The sequence below is a fragment of the Vulpes vulpes genome, chromosome 13 (assembly GCF_048418805.1).
Source record: "Vulpes vulpes isolate BD-2025 chromosome 13, VulVul3, whole genome shotgun sequence".
NCBI classification, from domain to species: Eukaryota; Metazoa; Chordata; class Mammalia; order Carnivora; family Canidae; genus Vulpes; species Vulpes vulpes.
In genome coordinates this window covers 129,688,223-129,710,256 of record NC_132792.1, presented here as the reverse complement: position 1 = coordinate 129,710,256, position 22,034 = coordinate 129,688,223, and the positions used below count along the sequence as shown (strand labels likewise).

The window sequence follows — 22,034 nt, the reverse complement described above, 5'->3', positions numbered from 1 at the left end:
CGATCCCAATGATTAGGGAGCAGAAGGTAAGCTGAGGACAAAGCACAAGCTGACAACCTGCAACCCCTCTTCCCCACTCCCAGGTGGAGGGGTCCATGGGACCTTCCTCAGGAACTCCTGGCTGCCCTAAAGCTAAGAAAGGAAAATGGTTAACTAATAGAGATCACAATCCAGTAAGACCTGTCTCCCTCAGTTTACAAATGTCTTACTGATTTATAAGAAAAAAAGCATCCTGAGATACCTGAGTGGCTCAACGGTTGAGCCTTTAGCTCAGGTCATGATCCCGGGATCGAGTCTTGCATGGGGCTCCTCGCAGGGGAGCCTGCTTCTCCCTCTGCCTATCTCTCTCCATGTCTCTCATGAGTAAATAAATGACATCTTAAAAAAAAAAAAAGTGTTCTTATCAACAACCAAACTTCCAGAAGGAAACTCCCAACTGACCTGTTAATGCTTTACTAGAGGGAAAAACCTTAACTTGACAATGGCAAGGCCTCCAATATCTTGTAGGTCCTCTTTAGCTACAAAAATTCTTTTGAAAACCTCCCTTTGGGCAGCCTGGGTGGCTCAGCGGTTTAGCACTTGCCTTCGGCCCAGGGCCTGATCCTGGTGACCCAGGATCGAGTCCCATGTCAGGATCCCTGCATGGAGCCTGCTTCTCCCTCTGCCTGTGTCTGTGCCTCTCTCTCTCTCCCTCTGTGTCTTTCATGAATAAATAAATAAAATATTTTTTTAAAAAACCTCCCTTTTTGCTTCCAAGTATATAATCAGCCATCCCCCCAAACCCCAACCCCCACTGTGCAGCTCTTTCTACCCACAGGTCCTGTCCCCCTGCTTTAATAAAACCACCATTTTACACCAAAGGTGTCTCAAGGATTCTTTCTTGGCCATTGGCTCCGGACTGCACCCCACCAAACCTTGCCTACATTCCAAAACTACATCACTGACATGAGAAGTTTCAATGAGAGAGAGGCAGCTGGGACAAGGTAGGACTCCATGAAGACAGGGAGGAGGGGATCCCTGCGTGGCTCAGTGGTTTAGCCGTTGCCTTGGGCCCAGGGCATGATCCTGGAGACCTGAGATGGAGCCCCATATCAGGCTCTCTGCATGGAGCCTGCTTCTCCCTCTGCCTGTAATCTCTGCCTCTCTCTCTGTGTTTCTCATGGATAAATAAATGAAATCTTAAAAAAAAAAAAAAAAAAAAAAAAAAACCAGGGAGGAGGTGTGTAAGGAGAACAGACAATTCCTGAGAAACTTCACTGAGAGCTGGAGTCTGGAAATGTAGCTAAGGAGGACTGTGGGACCCCAGGGTTATTAAAGATTAGGAATTCTAGAGCAAATCGTATGGTCATGATACAGAGGCAATAACTAGAGCAATAAAACTCTGAGTAGATGAAATGAGATGGTAGGGCTTCCTCACTGAATACAATGAAGAGACAGAAGGCAAGGAAGGTAGGTGTATGTGCAAAGAGGTGGTTCTAACAATGGACCACACACTCCAGGCTGGAGAGGGAGAGAGGAGCAGCCAGGAAATGACTAATGTAAATAAAGAGTGGTGAGGCATCAGACATAATGAGTTCCAGAAAGTTCTGCAGTCAGACTCTAAGGAGATGGTGCTCAAACTATAGGGTGAGATGTGGGAGTTGGTGCATTTTCAGGTAATGATAAGGTTCAGAAAGACAAGAGGGTAGGAGAGATGGTAAGAGTAGTAAGAAACAAATCCTCAAGAGACAGCACACCTGGGGACCTCCTTCAGGTGACTGGTCAACAGGGATATGACAAATGAAGGGTAAATCCACACATGCCCTAAGACTGAGGTACAAAACAAGCTCTCTGGCTGCATTCCCCAGGTATCCAGCTCCCCAAGGCTTCATGGAGTGCCATGGCAACGCTTATGGGAAGGCAGCACCTGAGAATTTCAGAGCCCAACTTCCACACTTTTAGGAAATAAATTATACCTTAAAATTTTAGAAAGTTTTAATTTTTATTTTAAAAATTCAGAAAGCGGGACACCTGGATGGTTCAGCGGTTGCATGTCTACCTTCGGGTCAGATCGTGATCCCGGAGATCCGGGATCGAGTCCCACATCAGTCTCCCTGCATGGAGCCTGCTTCTCCCTCTGCCTCTATCTCTGCCTCTCTCTCTCTCTCTCTCTCTGTGTGTGTGTGCGTCTCTCATGAATAAATAAAATCTTTAAAAAATTAAAATTAAATAAATAATAAATGAAATAATAAAATAAAATAAAGTAAAATTTCAGAAAGCTCCTCTATTTCAGGATGCCTGGGTAGCTCAACAGTTAAGCACGTCTGCCTTCGGCTCAGGGCGTGATCCTGGAGTCTGGGGATTGGGATTGAGTCCCACATCAGGCTCCCTGCATGGAGCCTACTCTCCCTCTGCCTGTGTCTCTGTCTCCGTGTGTGTGTGTGTGTGTGTGTGTGTGTGTGTGATGAATAAACAAATAAAATCTTAAAAAAAATAAACTAATAAACTTTAATACAGTATAGCAACACTTTGTTATATGGTAACCAACAAATACATTCAACAGACATGTACTGGGTTCCTATTATGTTCTAGGTACTTTTCTGGGCCTTAGTGTAAATTTTCACTCTAGTGGGAGGGCCAAGAAAGTAGACACATAAGGGATGCCTTGGTGGCTCAGCGGTTGAGAGTCTGCTTTCAGCTTAGGGCGTGATCCTAGGGTCCAGGATTGAGTCCCACATCAGGCTCCTTGTGTGAGTCCAAACAAGGAGCCTGCTTCTCCCTCTATGTCTCTGCCCCTTTCTGTGTCTCTCATGAATAAATAAATAAATAAAATTAAAAAAAAATAAATAGTAGGGAGAATTCAAACGAGTGCGATATGTTCATCTTTAGGCCATTGCCTTGTTAGGTGACATGAGCATTGGCCACACTTGTGTGCATTTTTTGTGCACTCTGACTCCTAAGTCCAATGTTTTTTCCATGTAACATTAATATAATAAATACCCTGAAATCTGGTAAAAGCTTGATCACTTAAAGAAAAAGAGGTCGGGCAGCCCCGGTGGCGCAGCGGTTTAGCGCTGCCTGCAGCCCAGGGTGTGATCCTGGAGTCCCAGGATTGAGTCCCACGTCGGGCTCCCTGCATGGAGCCTGCTTCTCCCTCTGCCTGTGTCTCTGCCTCTCTCTCTCTCTCTCTCTCTCTCTATGAATGAATAAATAAAATCTTAAAAAAAGAAAAAGATGTCAATGTATTTTGAAATGAGAAGTGGTGTCAGTGGCTGACACCATTTAGATGTAGAGAATCCACTGTAAATGCCAGGCTCTGTCTAGGGAACTCTCAAGATACAGGAAAGCCTACAGAGCAGTCAAACTTCCTAAGTGGTATCTTCATGTCTAGAGTGTGACTGTTAGAGAGCAGTGTACCACTCTCTAGGGAAGAGCATGATTTCACCAGTACAATGCATCTGTTACTTAAATTCCTACTGATGAGGGAAACAAAGGCCGAAGGAAATGTAGATAAAATTAAATGTCCTTACAACCTGCAGCCTGTTGATAAACACTTGAGATAGGCAATATAACATTCCTCCATGAACTCCCAACTGTCTTAAGCTTCACTAGAGGGAAAAACAACCTTAGCCTGACAACACCAAGGCCTCCAGGGTCCAGTGAGTCTTCTCTAGCATATGAAAATCCTTTTGGAAACCTCTCTGTCTTCACTTCCCCCAACTCCAAAGTATATAATCAGAGACAACTGGGTGGCTCAGCAGTTGAACATCCGCCTTTGGCTCAGGGCATGATCCCAGAGTCCTGGGTTCGAGTCCCACATTGGGCTTCCTGCATGGAGCATGCTTCTCCCTCTCTGTGTCTCTGCCTCTCCTCTGTGTCTCTCATGAATAAATAAAATCTTAAAAAAAAAAAAAAAGTATATAATCAGCCACTCCTCACAACCCCAGTGCAGCTCTTTCTGCCCAAGGGTCCTGTCCCCAGCTTTAATAAAACCACCCTTTTGCACTAAAGTTGTTTCAAGAATTTGTCCCTGTCCACGGGCTCCCAACCCCACCACTTCACACCATATCACTACCATGGAAAGTTGTTGCAGGCTACCTTGGCTTGAAGACCATAGCCATCATAGTCTCTCAATAAACATCCACTGAGCTGATCCCATAATCCCTGGGCAATCTCATGAGGGCAGTCTGCCTTTGCACAGGGAGAAAAATGCACTACCAGCCCCACCCACATAAGCAGTCTAACCTCCCAACATTTATAATGCTGTCAGTTAATAAGCCAACATTATGTTCTTGCTGGCTGTCATGCCCTTAAAAGCTTGGTTTTACCATTTCCCCCGAGCCGTATCACTGTGAAATCCAGTGTCTAGACTCCCTGGATCTTGAAGTACCAAGTTCTAGGAGGACCTGCCTCCTTATTTTCACTCACTCTCTAATGTTTATAGTTCCCAACCGGGATTCAGTTTAACACTTCACGTACCTATTCAACACTCAACATGTTCTAGGTATTGTGCTAAGTGTTGGAGACCCAGAGGTGAATAAGACATAGTTTCTGCATTTGGAGAGGTAATCTTATAGGGGTGCCTGTGATGAGGGAGCAGAAGCTGAGGACAAAGCACAAGCTGACACCTGGCAACCCCCCCACCCCCACCCTGGCCCCACACATACTGGGTGTGCTATGTGTGACATTCCTCCAGGAAGCTCCCAATTGTCTTAATGCCTTGCTAGAGGGAAAAACCACCTTAACAAAGGCAAGGCCTGTAGTAACTGGTAGATCCTCTTTAGCATATGAAAGTTCTTTTGAATACCCCCCTTTTCCTTACCTCACCCAACTCCCAAGTATATAATCAGCCACCTCTCACAACTCCAGAGCAGCAGCTCTTTCTACCCATGGGTCTTGTCCCCCAGATTTAATAAAACCACCTTTTTGCACCAAAGACATCTCAAGAATTCTTTCTTGGCCATTGGCTCTGGACCCCACACTAAACCTCACCTATATTCCAAAACTACATCACCTGGGTGGCTCAGTTGGTTAAGCATCTGCCTTTAGCTCAGGGCACCATCTCAGGGTCCTGGGATGAAGCCCCACATGTGGCCTCCTGCTCAGCAGGGAGTCTGCCTCTCCCTCTGCCCCACTGTGCTCTCTCTTAAATAAATAAATATTTTTAATAAATAAATAAAAAGATAATTTTTTACATGAAGTGATAGAGGGGAAGCTTAGAGGCAGTGTGTTTTGGCCTTACCTGGGGATATCTGCTGCATGACAATGCACTTGAGATTGAAAGGCTAAATAGGAGTTAGCCAGGTAAATATGAAGCGTGATCAGGAGGGAGAGTGAGGGACACCTCGGTGGCATGATCCCGGGTCCGGGGATTGAGTCCCATACTGGGCTCCCTGCAAGGAGCCTGTTTCTCCCTCTATGTCTCTGCCTCTCTCTGTGTGTCTCTCATAAATAAATAAATTAAAATCTTAAAAAAAAAAAAAGGAGGGAGAGTGAACGTATCATATACAAAATCAAGACAAAACAAGCATCATGAAGAAATGTTGCAAATAATCAATAAAGAGCAAGGAAGGAAATGGCAGGTGCTGAGGGCAGGACAGATTAATCAAGCTAAGGACCTGAGCTCATCCTAGAGATAATAGGGATAGAGGGTCTTGGCACAGGAGTAGCACAATTACATCTGCCTATGAAAGATCCCTCTGGTAACAGTTGGGAGGGTAGACCTGAAAGGAACATATACCATTAGGAGGCTCTCGAAGTAATCTGGACTTAAAATGGCTGGCAACTTGTCCTAGCACAAGCGAAAGGAAGAGCTGGATTCAGAAATAAAAGGTAAACACTGGCAAGACTGATTTAAATCCATCGAGATGGGGGTGTCCTGGGTGGCTCAGAGGTTTAGCGCCGCCTTCAGGCCAGGCTCAGGCGCGCGTCAGGCTCACTGCATGGGGCCTGCTTCTCCTTCTGCCTGTGTCTCTGCCTCTCTCTCTGTCTCTCATGAATAAATAAAATATTTAAATTAAAAATAAATAAATCCATGGAGGTGTGTAAGGGAAAGAGAGGAGTCTAAGAGGATCAAGCTTTTTGGCTTGGGTGACTGAGGAAAAGGCTAAGGAGACAGCAGGAAACAGTGAGAACAATGGGGAGTGAAGTGGAGGCCCCATGTGGGAAAGAAAAGATACATGGAGTTTTACTGGGTTTTTTTTGTTTGTTTGTTTGTTTTTAGATTTTATTTATCTATTCATGAGAGACACAGAGACATAGGCAGAGGGAGAAGCAGGCTCCATGCAGGGAGCCTGATGTGGGACTCAAACCTGGGACCCCAGGATTACGTCCTGAGCCAAAGGCAGATGTTCAACTGCTGAGCCACCCAGGTGTCCTGAAGTAGTTTTCAACAAAGTTTGGGGGTGCCTCTGGACATTCTAATGGAAATGGACAGTGGGTAAGAGTCTGTAGTTCAGAGTGATGGACATACATTTGGGAGTCACCATTTACTTAACAAACCCTTACTGAATACCTATACCTACTGAATATGGGTTGTAGTGAAAAAAAAAAAAAAAAGAAAAAAAAAGTGGAGAAGATCACCAAAGATGAGCACATGGTGAGACTATCAGAACCTAAGGAAAATCAACCCTGGGGCACAGGTGGAAGAGCAATGCTTGGAGCAGACAGAGAAAAGCGATGAGAATCACAAGTCATGTCACAAAGACAAAGGAAATAAGATCAGAGTGGTTAACGATGTCAAGGAAAGCAAAGAAGTCCAGAAAGAAAAGGCCTGGAAGAGGATATGTGACTGGGCAATATCAGGTGGCCTTTATCAAAGTGTCACATAGGCGAGAGGAGACCAAAGTCAGACATCGCTGACTTGAGATGTGAATAGGAAATGCTGAAATAGAGCAAAGAACAGAATTGGGTACAATCAGGGGAAACCAACAATTTGAGATATGCCTTATCTTTTACATTCATTACTGGTGTGATGGTTAATTTTATATCATCTTGGTTGGGTCACCAGCTGGACCAATAATCTTTGGTCAAATAAATCTAGAGGTTTCTATGAAGATATTTTTTAGATGACATTAACACTGAAACTAGTAGATTTTGAGTAGACTGTCCTTCACAATGAAGGGGGGCCTCGCGCAATCAGTTGAAGGTCTTAAAAGAACAAAAGAATAACCACCCCTGAAAAAGAATTCTACCAGCAGACTATACCTGGACTCAAACTATACTACTTCCCTGAATCTCCAGTCTGTTGGCCTACCCTGTTGATTTTAGAATTACTAAGCTTCCATAACTGTGTGAGCCATTCCTTAAAATTACCTATCTATCCATCCATCCATCCATCTAACCATCCATCTATCCATCCATCCTGCTGGTTCTGTTTCTCGGACCCTAATAGAGATTTTGGTACAGAGAGTGGTTTTAGAAGAGCAGAATCTCAATGATAAGTTTTCTGAATTTGGTCCTGGGGTTTCTGGAATCGGCGTTCTAATCTGATTAAAGTCACTAATGACTCCATTTCTAGTAATAAAAAGAACACTGACTGTCCATGGAACGATGTGGTTATAGAGATCTGCAAAATATCTCCACTGGATACTCCTAATCAAATGCTTATAAAAGGCAAGGTTCTGGGTCATCAGGTATATAATACCTTTAAACATTCATCAAACTAGTGAATATAATGATATTGACTGATTGTTCCTAATGCTACTAGATGAAGTGGGAAAAGAGATGAGCTCAGGGCGTTGAATTCCAACTTTAAGGGTTGAATAAATGATCAGAAAACTTCTATGTCTATCCTGAAAGAGACTTTTATCTCCTTTAGTCAGGATGAGATTGCTGAAACCAAACCCAGAATCCCAACCTGAGAGTGGCTGAATTACAAAGCAAACTGAATCCCCAACCTCAGAGGATATCTACTACTAAAGTGAGGTCACTGGGATGCCTGGGTGGTCAGTGGTTGAGCGTTTACCTCCCAGCTCAGGGCATGATCCTGGAGTCCAGGGATCAAGTCCCACATTGGGCTCCCTGCATGGAGCCTGCTTCTCCCTCTGCCTGTGTCTCTGCCTCTCTCTCTCTCTCTCTCTCTCTCTCTCTGTCTCTCTCATGAATAAATAAATAAAATCTTTAAATAAATAAAGTGAGGGCACTGATTAAGAACAGAATCCTGAAAATTGGGGACCCTGATGAAGCTGGCAACACTGAACCTGAACCCCTAAATACTGAAGAGTCTTCTCTGCCAGTAGAAGTAACCACTCTATCCCTAAGGAGAAGAATAGTGCTTTCCCCAAGGAAACTGGAATGGCCTCTCCTGAGGCAGCTGCCCTGAAAGACACTGCTGGTTCTCCTCAGGACCCACCCTCACCGCTCTTCTTTGCTTCCAGATTGTTTTTTTAAGACTTTATTTATTTATTCATGAGAGATACAGAGAGAGGCGGAGACACAGGCAGAGGGAGAAGCAGGCTCCATGAAGGGAGCCCAATGCGGAACTCAATCCCGAATCCCAGGATCACGCCCTGGGCTGAAGGCAGGTGCTAAACCACTGAGCCACCCAGGGATCCCCTGCTTCCAGATTTATAACTGGACTCAAATCACAGAAGGCCCCTACCTGTACAAAGGAGACCTACTATACTCCCAAAAGAATTACTGGATTCTTCTAATTTATACAGACAGAAATCCAGGGAATGTGTGTGAGATGGGATACTAAATATGAGGGATAACAGTAAGAGAAACAGTTGGATCAGGCCAAATTTATTGATATGGGCCCACTAAACAAATATTCTGCATTTCATGTTGCAACTCGGAGAGTCAGAAAGAGTTCTTATAGTTTGTTTCAATTCCTTGGCTACAATGTGGCCCATGGTAAATGAACTCGGAAGTGCCAGATCCATCTTGCTTCAACATAGAGGAAGGGACTCAAAGGCTTAAGGAGATTGGAATATTTTGTTTTGTTTTATTTTTAAGATTTTATTTATTTATTTGTGAGAGACACAGAGAGCGGCAGAGACACAGGCAGAGGGAGAAGCAGGCTCCCTAAAGGGCGCCCGATGTGGGACTCCATCTCGGGACTCCAGGATCCCACCCTGGGCCGAAGGGAGGTGCTCAACCACTGAGCCACCCAGGTGTCCCAAGAGATTGGAATGTTAAGAGTGGATTTGTCATTTAAGACATCTCACCCACTATGGGAGGGTCCAGAAAACACATCTTTCACCATGATTGTGAGAAATAAATTTGTGAGGTGCCCGACATCCTTGAAGAGTTCTGTGATCACTCTGCTCTGTGCGCCAGACCTTCAGTGGGACACCATGCTTCCTAAATACAATGGAAGCAACGGCATCCTAGAGCAGCAGGGGTAAAGCGGCAGCATGCAACAGCCAGAGGGGGGTATGGTTACTCTAACAGGTAAGTTAGATGAGATGAGAGCAAGGATCAGAACAGTCTGACTCGCAGAGACCTGCATTCAGCATTAGCTGGACAATCATGGTGTTCCTAGATGAGATACGGAGATGAGCAGCTTACTAAATTCTTACTTGATCTTTATACGCAGAAAAGTTCTAGGTCAAGTGAACGTAAGTCTAAATTGAGTCACAGAAACAGAAAGTCACACCGCTCAATCAATTTCCAGACTTGAGGGCAGCCCCGGTGGCTCAGTGATTTCGAGCCGCCTTCAGCCCAGGGCATGATCTTGGAGACCTAGGATGGAGTCCCATGTGGGGCTCCCTGCGTGGAGCCTGTTTCTCCCTCTGCCTGTGTCTCTCTGCCTCTCTCTCTGTGTCTCTCATGAATAAATAAATAAAATTTATTAAAAAAAAAATTTCCAGACTTGAGCCAGTTTACAGACCCAGAACCCCTGACTGACAGGGAGGCCAGGTCCAAGCTAACATAAACTGAGAAAGGAATTTGAATGAGGCATATTAAGTAGCAAACCATTAATTAGTTTGATGTACCACAACATTTAAAGAACTAAAAATGTGTTGTGTAGCTCTTAGTATTTCTGAGAGTAGAAGAAAATTTCAGAGATAAAATACTGCACAGGCCTACAACCTCTTACTGAAAACCCTTGAGGCCAGCTGTGTTTGAGATGTAGAATTTTTCAGATTTAAAAAAATTAATACAAAAAAAATAAAAATAAAAATTAATACAATGCATTCACTATATGTTATCTACGAGCCTCAGTAGGGTTCAGGGCAGCATCCCATAGTCAAATGCATTAGTATTTCTGTCATGAAACTCATGATTGATCATACCAAATGGGATCAGGACTAAAAATAGCCTCTCGTTAGTACAGGTCAGCTTTTGCAGCCAAAAGAATTTGTATCAAACTTAGGGGAAAAGTTTCTGTTTTCAGAGATTTGGGCATTATTATTTTATTTTAAAGATTTTATTTATTTATTCATGAGAGACACAGAGAGAGAGGCAGAGATATAGGCAAAGAGAGAGAAGCAGGCTCCGTGCAGGGAGCCCAACGCGGGACTCAATCACACGTCTCAGGATGCCTGGACGGCTCAGCGGTTGAGCATCTGCCTTTGGCTCAGGATGTGATCCCAGAGTCCCAGATTGAGTCCCACATTGGGCCTCCTGCAAGGAGCCTGCTTCTCCTCTCCCTCTATGTCTCTGCCTCTCTGTGTGTGTGTCTCTCTCATGAATAAATAAATAAAATCTCAAAAAAAAAAAAAATCCCAGGTCTCCAGGATCACGCCCTAGGCTGAAGGCAGGCGCCAAACTGCTGAGCCACCCAGAAGTCCCAATTTGGGCATTTTAAGTTGCTGATAAGAGACTGTGGACCTACACTCTGAAATGACAATGCGAAACTGCCTCTCAGCATGTTCTGTTCTGAAATCCCTATGCTAGAGTCCAATTACAATCGCTATCACCTCTGCTCATTATCAATACGTTCTCTGGGGACACCTGGGTGGCTCAGTAGTTGAGCGTCTGCCTTTGACTCAGGGAGGAATCCTGGGGTCCAGGATCAAGTCCCACATGGGGCTTTTGCAGAGAGTCTGCTTCTCCCTCTGCCCACCTCTCTATCTCTCATGAATAAATAAATAAAATCTTAAAAAAAAAATACATTCTCTAATTTCTCCAGTGTTGTAAAATTCAGTAAGCCTCACTGGGGTTCTTCTACACTTACAGTCGGGGCAGGGGGGGGGGGGGCGGGTGGTGAGGGAGGATTAAATTCCTAATAGCTGAAAGTGGTTAAGACCAAGTCCCCACAAGTTCAGAGACAAGGGCTGGGACTCCGACTTGTGGCAGGCAAAGCAGCAGAGCTCTGGAACCTCTGCTGATGGAGTAGAGAACCAGGCAAAGGTGCCAGTGGGGAGCCTCTCTGCAAACCCCTAAGGCCTGATTGGACATCCTGAGGGGTCTAGCCTGACACAAGTCTCAACCGTAGAAGAATTTACACAGCCTCCAGGGAAGAACTCAACCCAATCCAAAAGGTCAGGCTCACTGGCTTGGTCCATAGTGCCTCCTGCTATGGGGCAAGGGACCTTTCTGAGACGAGCGTGGTATCGGAGGCTTGGTTAAATGGACTTGCGCTGTGTGGTAGCCAGAACGATCAGTATAAGAGAGAAACCTACAAAAAACATATCATTAAAAATCCCTGAGTAACGGGGAGTCTGGGTGGCTTAGTGGTTGAGTGTCAGCCGTGGGCTCAGATCGTGATCCAGGGATCCTGGGATCGAATCCCACATCAGGCTCCCTGCAGGCATCCTGCTTCTCCCTCTGCCTGTGTCTCTGCCTCTCTCTCTCTCTCTCTCTCTCTCTCTCTGTGTGTGTGTGTGTGTGTGTGTCTCTCATAAATAAATAAATAAAATCTTAAAAAAACAAAACAAAAAACCACCCTGAGTATCAGAGCATTGGGTGGCACAGATTCTGCACTGTCAGTAAGGATGGCTTCAACATGGCAGCTCTGTTCCTCCACAGCAGAGTCAGCAGGAAGCAAGCCATCAAGATTCTTATACAAACATTACCACAAAGAGCAGGAAACTGGATACCTTGGCACAGAGGAAAGACTCTATGTAAACATTTCAGATATGCCAAAAACCTCCTAAGAAATGGTTAGAGACTTTGAAGGAGAAATTCTATAGTATAGCAGAGAGGTTGCAAATAAATGCTTTGAGTCCCATCCCTACCATGGATTAGCTTTATGTGACTTGCGCACAAGTTACACAAGCTACTGGATTCTTAGTTTGCTCATCTGCGAAATTCATAAAAATAGTAATAATCACACAGAATTGTAGATGAGATAATGCATTTAAGTTGCTTAGCAGAGGGGGATCCCTGGATGGGTCAGTAGTTTGGCACCTGCCTTTGGCCCAGGGCATGATCCTGGAGTCCCAGGATTGAGTCCCACATTGGGCTCCCTGCATGGAGTCTGCTTCTCCCTCTGCCTGTGTCTCTGCCCCTCCCTGCCTCAGATGAATAAATAAATGAAATCTTAAAAAATAATAATAATAAATTGCTTAGCACAGACCTGGCACATAGTAAGCACTCAGTGAATGAGGGAAGAGCAAAAGAAATAGCATGAAGCTAGTTTTATATCTAAATTCTAAGGGCTAAGAAAGAACTATACCTGGCGGAAAAGACACACACACAGGATCTGTATCTATATCTATATAGACAGATATAGTATCAATTAATTCAAAATTTCTCCCAAACTACTCATTCCTTTTCTCTCTGCCCTTCTTAGCAATTTAGGAGGTCTTGGGACGCCTGGGTGGCTCAGCGGTTGAGCATCTGCTTTTGGCCCAGGGTGTGATCCTGGAGTCCCAGGATTGAGTTCCACATCGGGCTCTCTGCATGGAGCCTGCTTCTTCCTCTGCCTGTGTCTCTGCCTCTCTCTCTCAGTCTGTGTCTCTCATGAATAAATAAATAAAATCTTAAAAAAAAAAAAGGTCTCAAATATTTGCATTTTATTTTATTTTTAAAGATTTTTATTTATTTAATCATGAGAAACACAGAGAAAGAGGCACAGAGGCAGAGGGAAAAGCAGGCTCCATGCAGGGAGCCTGATGAGGGACTTGATCCCGGGTCCCCAGGATCACGCCCTGGGCTGAAGAGGGCGCTAAACCGTTGAGCCACCCGGGATGCCCCAAATATTTGCATTTTAACACCTTTTTCTCTTAGGAAATGGAATCCTTTACCAGTGTTTCTGAGCAACACTCTTTGAAGAAGGGCATATAGCAAATATAACCTGGATGTGACTGAAGAGCAACTAACTATAAGATACCTTCTGGTCCAGGGTCATATAAGGTTCTCATTGAAGCTCAGTCTACAATATAGCACCTTCACTTTTTTAGGAAAAACACAAGATTACATTAAAGTGACATAACTCCACACTGTGATACTTAATGTTTGAAGAGAAAAAGAATACATTTCTTAACTTTGATAAAAGCATTTTAAAAAATATTTTTAAATTGCACTTAAGAAAGTCCCAGATTCCCAAGTAGAGTATCAGGGCCGTAGCATAAACAATGTTCATTGCAAATCAAAGTTTGTTCAGTTGGTTATAGCATGACACTAACAAAGCTCAAGTCATGGATTTCAATCTGTGCAGCAATTATCTACAATAATAACTGAGGCTCGGGATCCCTGGGTGGCGCAGCGGTTTGGCGCCTGCCTTTGGCCCAGGGCGCGATCCTGGAGACCCGGGATCGAATCCCACGTCAGGCTCCCGGTGCATGGAGCCTGCTTCTCCCTCTGCCTGTATCTCTGCCTCTCTCTCTCTCTCTGTGACTATCCTAAATAAATAAAAATTAAAAAAAAAAATTATTAAAAAAAAAATAATAATAACTGAGGCTCAACAAAGACATAGTACATTTCTAAATCCAATTAGCTAAACTTAGTTGCAAGACAACTACAGTTGAGTCTTGAACAATACCAGTTTGAACTGCACAGGTTCACTTATACATTTGTTTTTGTTTTTAAAAAAAAATTTTTTTTAAGATTTATTTATTTACTTATGAGAGAGAGAGAGAGAGAGAGAGAGGCAGAGACACAGGCAGAGGGAGAAGCAGGCTCCATGCCGGGAGCCCTATGTGGGATTCGATTCCGGGACTCCAGGATTGCACCCTGGGCCAAAGGCAGGCACCAAACCACTGAGCCACCCAGGGATCCCCTACATTTGTGTTTTTTTTTTTTTTTACATTTGTTTTTTAATACAGTACTGTATATTCATTTTCTCATCCTTATGATTTTCTTAACATTTTCTTTTCTCTAGCTTGCTTTATTGTAAGAATACTATATATAATACATATGACATACAAAATATGTTAATCAACTATTTATGTTATTGGTGAGGCTTCCAGTCCACAGTAGGCTATTAGTGGTTTTTGGGAGTCAAAAGTTACTCTTGGGGAGCCTGGGTGGCTCAATGGTTGAGCATCTGCCTTTGACTCAGGTCGTGATCCCAGGGTCCTGGTTTCGAGTCCCACATCAGGCTCCCCACAGAGAGTCTGCTTCTCCCTCTCCTTCTGTCTCTCATGAATGAATAAATAAAATCCTAAAAGAAAAAAAAAGTTACTCTTGAATTTGATTGTGTGGGGGTCAGTACCTCTAACCTCAGTGTTAAGGACCAACTATATTCCAACTATATGCCCAGAGTCAGAGGTATTGCAAAGTTCACAATTTCTAAAGAGAGTCTGAGTTTGAAAGATAAGTTAACTGAAGGAGAATTTATTAATGAAATCATCCTTTCTTTCTTGATAAAAGATTTAATGGGAACAATGGAAAATTTTAAGTGAATAAAAATTACAGCAAGCCACATGCATTCAAAAAGATATTGAAAAAAAAAGAAAAAAAAAGAAAAAAAAAGATATTGAATAAAGTGGTTTAAGGGCAAAGATATGAGGTTCCTATGAGACAATTAAATTTCTCAATTTAGGCACTATGAATGGTCACAAAGCCAACTGACCTCTGCCTTGTTATGGCAGTCAAAATCCCAAGGACTATGGTCTGGACTCTAGGGCATTGCTAATGTCAAGCACTTGGCAAAATGAGTAAAAAAGAAGAAAGGAAAATCACTCAAGATACATGAAAGCTTCATATCTTACCGGTCTTAGGAACCAAGACTCAAAGCTATATGATACTTAAGACCTCAGGAGAGATGTCTAGTTTTTCTAATAATTAAATTCCCTTTGATGGGGCCTAAGGATCAAACTAATCTATAATAAATTCTGTCAGAGCAAACCCTTTACTCTCTCATTTCAAATGATGCCAGTGATCCTAGAGAACAAGATTAAAATCTTTGCAAAGTTTAGGTACACTTAAGAGGCATGTCTTACACAGAGAATTCAAATTCTCAGATAAAAGACAGAACTTAAATAAAAACACCCTTGGGGCCCTGTAGAAGATCTAATCATCCAGGAAAAATGTGACCATGGAATCACATAAATCAGCCTCAGTGGGAATAGAAAAGAATGTGAGAAATATTCAACAGGTAGGCCAGCATTTTCTAGATGGAGGGCATGCAGCAATGTTTTTTAAAAACCATGTATAATAAGTCTTTCCCAATCAAAGCACATTTTAAAAACTCAGTAGGAAAGATCAGCCATTAATGAAATGCTACAACAAATCTCTTGTACGTTTAAAAATTATCTATTTTGTAATACAAGTGTTCTAGTTTAATTCTGCAAATTTTCACAAGAAGTGAATCCTATTTTCTTTAACAGGTGAATCATATTTTCTTAAAAGTGGTGACTGTCAGGAATTTACTCTGTCCTTTATTTATTTCTTTTCAGTATATTCATCCTGTATAGGATCCAGTCTCCCTGCTGTATCCCCAGTAACTAAAACAGCACCAAGCACCCAGTAGGTTTTCATTTAGTGCCTTTACTTTGTAAATACATAAATTTTCATTTCATGTACTTTTCACATATATCTCTTTTTCACTTAAGATTTGTTTTTACTTCCTTTGGAGTATCTGAGCCTAATGACTACCCTAGAGTTAGGGCAAAAACAAGTGGTAGAGTATCTTTTTTTAAGGACTAAGTTTTGGTTTTTTTCTTTTTTAAGATTCTGTATGTTTATCTGAGAGAGAGAACAAGTGGAGAGAGGGACGAAGAGAAAGGAAGAAGCAGACTCCCCGCTGAGCAAGGAGCCCAAAGTGGGACTAGAGCCCAAGACCCCAGGATCATGACCTGAGCTGAATTCAGGCAGATGCTTAACCCAATGAGCCACCCAGGTGCCCCTGGACTAAGTTTAATTTTATTATCCCACCTAGTGTGCTCGCTTCGGCAGCACATATACTATATTATCCCACCTAGTGAGTAAGTTAAAGGCCGAGGGAACTAGTACTGAAATTTGTGGCCTTTTGGGCACCTGGTGTCTCAGTTGGTAAAGCATCTGCCTTCGGCTCATGTCATGATCCCAGAGTCCCTGATTCCAGCCCTGTGTAGGGTTTCCAGCTCAGCAGAGAGCCTGCTTCTCCCTCTCCTGCCGCTCCCTCAGCTCGTGAGCTCTCTCTCTCTCACACTCTGGCTTTCTCTCTCTCTCTCAAATAAATAAATATAATTTAAAAAAAAGAAAAGAAGGGACGCCTGGGTGGCTCAGCGGTTAAGTGTCTGCCTTCGGCTCAGGGTGTGATCCTGGAGTCCTGGGATCGAGTCCCACATCGGGCTCCCTGCATGGAGCCTGCTTCTCCCTCTGCCTATGTCTCTGCCTCTCTCTTTCATGAATAAATAAATAAAATCTTTTAAAAGAAAAAGAAAAGAAATTTGTGGCCTTTGACTGCAGAGGTAGTGTCTCAAGTCTGAATTTTGTCAACAAGCAGCAAAAGTCCTATTGATAAAATACTTAAAGGCTACAACAACCATGATTAATTTAAAAATACAATAACTAGTAATTCTAAAACTATGGTGTTTAAAATAGTTGAAGAATGTTAATTCATTTCATTCGTTTCCAAAGAAATATGAACTGGTACTTAAAAGAGTGAAAATAACCAGATAATACATGAAATCACACCTGGAACACATATTCCTTTTTTCAAGAAACATTTATTGAGTACCTACTATATGTCAGGCTAAATCCTAACTGCATATTACAAACTGCTAACAAACTGATATCAAGACATACCTATGCCTCACTGCCCTTTAACAAACATTGGCATCTGTAGTATTCACTGTGCTAAGCATTAGGAATATTTCTACAAACAAGACAAACACTATCTCTATACTAGATTCTGAGAGAAGAAAAAAGAAAAACCAAAATGGTTAGAAATTTCAACAGGGAAATAAAGAACCAGGAATGATAACAGAGAGTTCCTCTGGAGAGGGTGGATGGAGAAAGGCTTCTCTGAAAAAAAGTGACATTTATGATCTTACTGAATGAAAAGGAGACAACTCTGGGCAGTTCTGGGGAAAGAACAGGAAAAGGCAGCAGCAGCAGCAAGTGCAAAGGACTTGAGGTGAGAATGAATGTCAAAGAGCAAAAGATGGCATGTGGCTTGAAAATAGTGGGCAGGGGGGCAAGTGGCATAAAGCTGAAGTCAGAGAGACAGGAAGTAGACCACACAGCACTGCAGGCCATGGAAGAAGCCAGTATGCCATTCAGAGTGTAAGGGGAAGCCATTAAGGCTTTTAAACAAGAAAGCAAGATGATCTGATTGCAGTTTTATAAAAATCATTCTTGCAGTTGGGTGAAGAATGGATTAAAAAGAGCCAGCATATTTCAGCCTCAGGTCATGATTTCAGGGTCCTGGAATGGCCAGAGTCTGGCTCCCGATCAATGGGGAGACTGGTTCTCCCTCTGCCCCTTTCCCTTCCACTACTCATGTGTGCCCTCTCAAATAAATAAAATCTTTTTTTAAAAGTTTTTAAGAACACCTGGGTGGCTCAGTGGTTTAGCGCCGCCTTCAGCCCAGGGCATGAATAAGGGTACCACAGGATTGAGACAATCAGGATTGAGTCCCACTTCGGGCTCCCTGCATGGAGCCTGCTTCTCCCTCTGCCTGTGTCTCTGCCTCTCCTTCTCTCTCTTTGTGTGTCTGTCATGAATAAATAAAATCTTTAAAAAATAAAAAGTTTTTAAAAAGAGGCAGGATAGAGGAACGGGAAGACCAGATGGGTGAATCTGACTAAAATGCTAAGAATGGACCACTAAGAGAAAACTAGTGGGTAAATTCCAAATGCATTTTGCAGAGGGCAGAACATGTTGGATGAAATGTTGGGGCTAGATGAAAGACAGGGAGGAATCAAGGGTGGATCCTAGGCTTCTGCGTTGAGCAACGAGATGCATGTTGGTGCCATTTACTAAATGGGCGGCGCAGGGGATTCCTGGGTGGCTCAGCGGTTTAGGGCCTGCCTTCGGCCCACGGCCTGACCCTGGAGACCTGGGATCAAGTCCCGCATCAGGTTCCCAGTATGGAGCCTACTTCTCCCTCTCCCTGTGTCTCTGCCTCTCTCTCTGTGTCTCTCATGAAGAAATAAATAAAATCTTAAAAAAATAAAATGGTCAGTGCAAATTACTGAAATTTATTCTTCATATATTGTGTGTTCATTCCTACTTATGGGGGACCACAGACCTGACAATTGCCAAATCCAACTAATCCTCATCATGTTTAATGTCTTCTGATACTCTTCACCACTCCCTCTTGCTTAAAACTTCATTATCTCTTGGTTTCAAAGACACAGCATTCTTCCAGTTCTTCCTTTACTTATCAGGCCTCCTTCTCAGGTTCCATATACCCCAGGGCTCTGGCCTTGGCCCTCTTATTTCCTTCAATACACTCTCTACAGGTCTCTGTTGGGGACCTCATCCAAGCAATGGTAGCTTTAACTACTATCTACATGATGCCTTCCAAATCTGCAGTTCCAACTAGAACTTTCTCATCTCCAGAACCATCTATCCTACTGTCTTCTGCCCACCTCTGTTAGGATGTCTCAGCAGTATCTGAAACTCAACATACCCAAAAGTAACTTCATCGTCATCATCATCTTCCTCATACACTATTCCCTCAATCCCATGTTCACCTGTGAAAAGCCCCACTTGCCAAAAATAGGCCATTTCCCAAGCCCCAAACATTAGGATCATCTTTCATTCCTCTTTCAAGGCCACAGCAAATCCGTTTCCAAGCCCTATCAAATGTACTTTCTAACTAGCTCACGGCATGTCCTCTCTTCATATCCCACTGCTTTAACTCAGCCCCTCATCCTCCACCTCTGGATTATGACAATAGCCCTCTCCAGTTTCTTCAGTCTCCCACCCCTCCAATCCATTCTTCACATCTCCATAAAGAAATCCTTCACCAGCTTCCCCAAGTCCTCAGGATAAAAAACCAGCCTTACAAGGTCCTTTGTGAGTTAATGCCTTTGGCTGGTTCCCCCACCTCCACTGCCCCCATCTCCCTCCCACCACACACACCTATCTCCCACCACACTGACCTACCGACGTAAGAACAGGTCTATTCAGGACTCTGCTTCTACTGTTTCTTTGCCCAGTGCTTACTCAGCTTAAGCATCCCTTCCTCCAGGCCCTCAACTCCAGTCTGAGATGATGGCCCTTCTTCAAGCTCTCACAGCACACCACCATCAAATGACTTTTTATATGACTTAGTGCAGGGTGCTTCTCCCACTGAACTGTGAGTTACAGGAGGGCAGGGACCATCCTTCCCAGGTATGTTTGGTGCGTAATACTTACAAGGTGCTTAATCAATGTTTGCTGAGTAACTGTATCTGGATCAAATTCAGGAAGGTTTTCTATAAAAGTGAACTGCTAATAGACACTATCCACAACCAGGAAAAGACAGTTTGCCAAGACGGAGCATTTGATAGTTTCCCAAAATTAAGCAGTAGCATTAGTGGCTGATTTTCATCTGTCAACATTCATTTTTCCTTACTGAAGAGCTGGGCCCATCCAAGGTGTTTGTAGTTATTATTCCGACGGTCTTTTCATATTAATATCCATTAATATTCAGTATTTCAGTTCTGCTGCTTCTAGGACCTAGAGTCAGTAGCAATGTCTGAACTTTCCTAATTATTCCGTCTGACACACACAAGATTTCTCATAAACCTTATGTTTAGGCTATTTCCTACTGGTTAACTTAAAACACAAATACTGTCACCATCACCAACAAGAAACTTTTAACTTTTTTTCCCTCAGAACAGACATTTATACAGAATAGACTCTGACTTATGTAAACACCGTATATCTTCATCTGTCAACCTCTAAAAGGTGAGGGCTTTTACCTTTACACCTCACCACCTCTGGAATCACCGGTTAAATAATAGTTTTCCTGGTCCCAAAGACTACACTAAGGACTTTTCTATGAGAGAAATTACTGAGTAAACTTGTATTCAGCCACTGTGATGCAACTGACATTTTGGGAAACAAAAGAAAGGAAAAAGTCTACGTGGTTTCTTAGGAGTTGGCCTTCTTTATAGCCATTACTTAACCGCACTCTGAAACAGCAACAAGTCCTCGGCTTTGAACAGCACAATGTCCTATGGCCAACACCACTTCATGTCCATAAAACAACTCATCCAATGCAATAAATCGAGCCTGAGGTTTACCTTATGTTGACCCATGAAATTTGGCAAGAAAAAAAGGTCAGTTTAAAAAAAAAAAAAAAGGGAAAATGAGCTTTTTAATGTCTGGTGTCTTGTCAAACCGTGGTGACTCCGTCTGGAATCATTAGGGATTTGACCAAATTCTTTTTAAGCCAGGTCATTTCAGTGCTATGCCCAGTGCATCCCAGAAGTAATGCAGATGTACTGTCGGTGTGGGTGCTCGGCGGCTAGAGGCGAGACAGGAGATTGCAGGACTCCTCGATCCCGGAGGCTCACAAAATGCACTGGAGAGCATTCGAAATGGAATTTACAGGCTCAAAGAGAACGTGCGTTTAGAACGGGGACACAAGCCAACAAAGGCCCTGCGAGAGCAAACCCTGCGACCTTCCTCCGCCGCCTCCCTGAGGTGGGAAAGGTCGGGAACCCCGGATTCCCGAACCCGAATCCTGCGGGCCGGGGCACCCCGGGGCACAGGCGGGGAAGGCGGGCGACCCCGCGCCAGCTCCAGGCAGCCACCGGCAGCGCCCCCAGGAGGGAGCAAGGTGGGGAGCTCGCCCCTCCTCCCGCACACGCAGGGACCGGGAAGAAGGAAAACCAGGCGCTCCCCAACCGCGCGCGCGCCCTCCAGGCCCCGGAGCGCGCAGGCCGCGCCCCCTCCCCGCCTCGGCGCCCGGCGCGCTCGGCCCGCGGCCGCCGCGAGGGGGAGGGCGCCGGCCCCGGGAGGCCCCCGCCGCCCCGCCGCCCCGCCGCCCAGCCGCGCCGCCGCATCACTCACACAGCCCGAGCACCGCCGCCAGCACCAGCCACAGCCAGCGCCTGCGGGCTGCGGCTGCAAGCACGGCCGCGGCTCCCGCGAGGGCTGCCATCGTCCTCCCAGCGCCGCCGCCGCCGCCGCCGCCGCCGCCGCGCCTCTGGGCCGCCGGCCCCACTGCACCCCGCTCGGCTTGCAGGAGGAACCTCGACCTCGCTGCCGCCGCCGCCGCCCGCGCCCGCGCCCGCTGGCACCTCCACGCCGCGCTCCCCGCCGCTGGCCCCCGCGGCAGGCCCCGCCCCGCGCCCGCCCCCGCGGCCCGCTCATTGGCCCTCCCCGCGGCCTCCGGAGAACGCCATTGGAGGACGCCGCCTGTCCATCACCGCCCTCGTCCGGAGGGCCCGGCCCCCGGTCCCACCCAGGCTCCTTCTCCCGGCGCTGAGGCCGGGGTCTCCCGAGGGCTGGGCTCCTGCCGCGGGGCGCTCCGCCCGCCTGGGTGTCCGCCTGTCCCGCCGACCGGCCGCCGTGTCCGCTGCCTCGGAGGTCCAGTCCCGCAGACCTCTCCATAGTCCCTCCTCTTTGCCGGCTCGGTTCTCGCCTCGGTGTCAGCCCTTCTAGGTTTCTCGGAGCCTCACCTAAAGAAAAAGCAGCGCTCCCTTTACAAAGGGGGAAAAAAAAATGAGAATGACGATGGGATGATTCAGTCGTCCACATGGAACACATCTCCCGCCTTGCCGTTTGCAAGGCTTGTCCTTGGCCTGGACTAGGTAATTTGTGTGTTGCAATTTGAGAAATCAGCCGGCTTG

The 22,034-nt window shown here is 44.9% G+C and overlaps 1 protein-coding gene across 1 annotated transcript in view; it reads right to left on the bottom strand.

Annotated features, from left to right (window-relative positions):
- The window catches only part of MPZL1 (myelin protein zero like 1), a 66,630-nt gene extending 44,835 nt beyond the window's left edge, over positions 1 to 21,795 (bottom strand). The window contains exons 1-2 of the mRNA XM_072733734.1: positions 21,721 to 21,795; positions 21,253 to 21,571 (exon numbers count right to left, since the gene is read on the bottom strand). Coding sequence (XP_072589835.1) covers positions 21,253 to 21,571; positions 21,721 to 21,795 — 394 coding nt within the window. The remainder of the gene's footprint in view (positions 1 to 21,252; positions 21,572 to 21,720) is intronic.
- Positions 21,796 to 22,034: the final 239 nt, after the last annotated feature.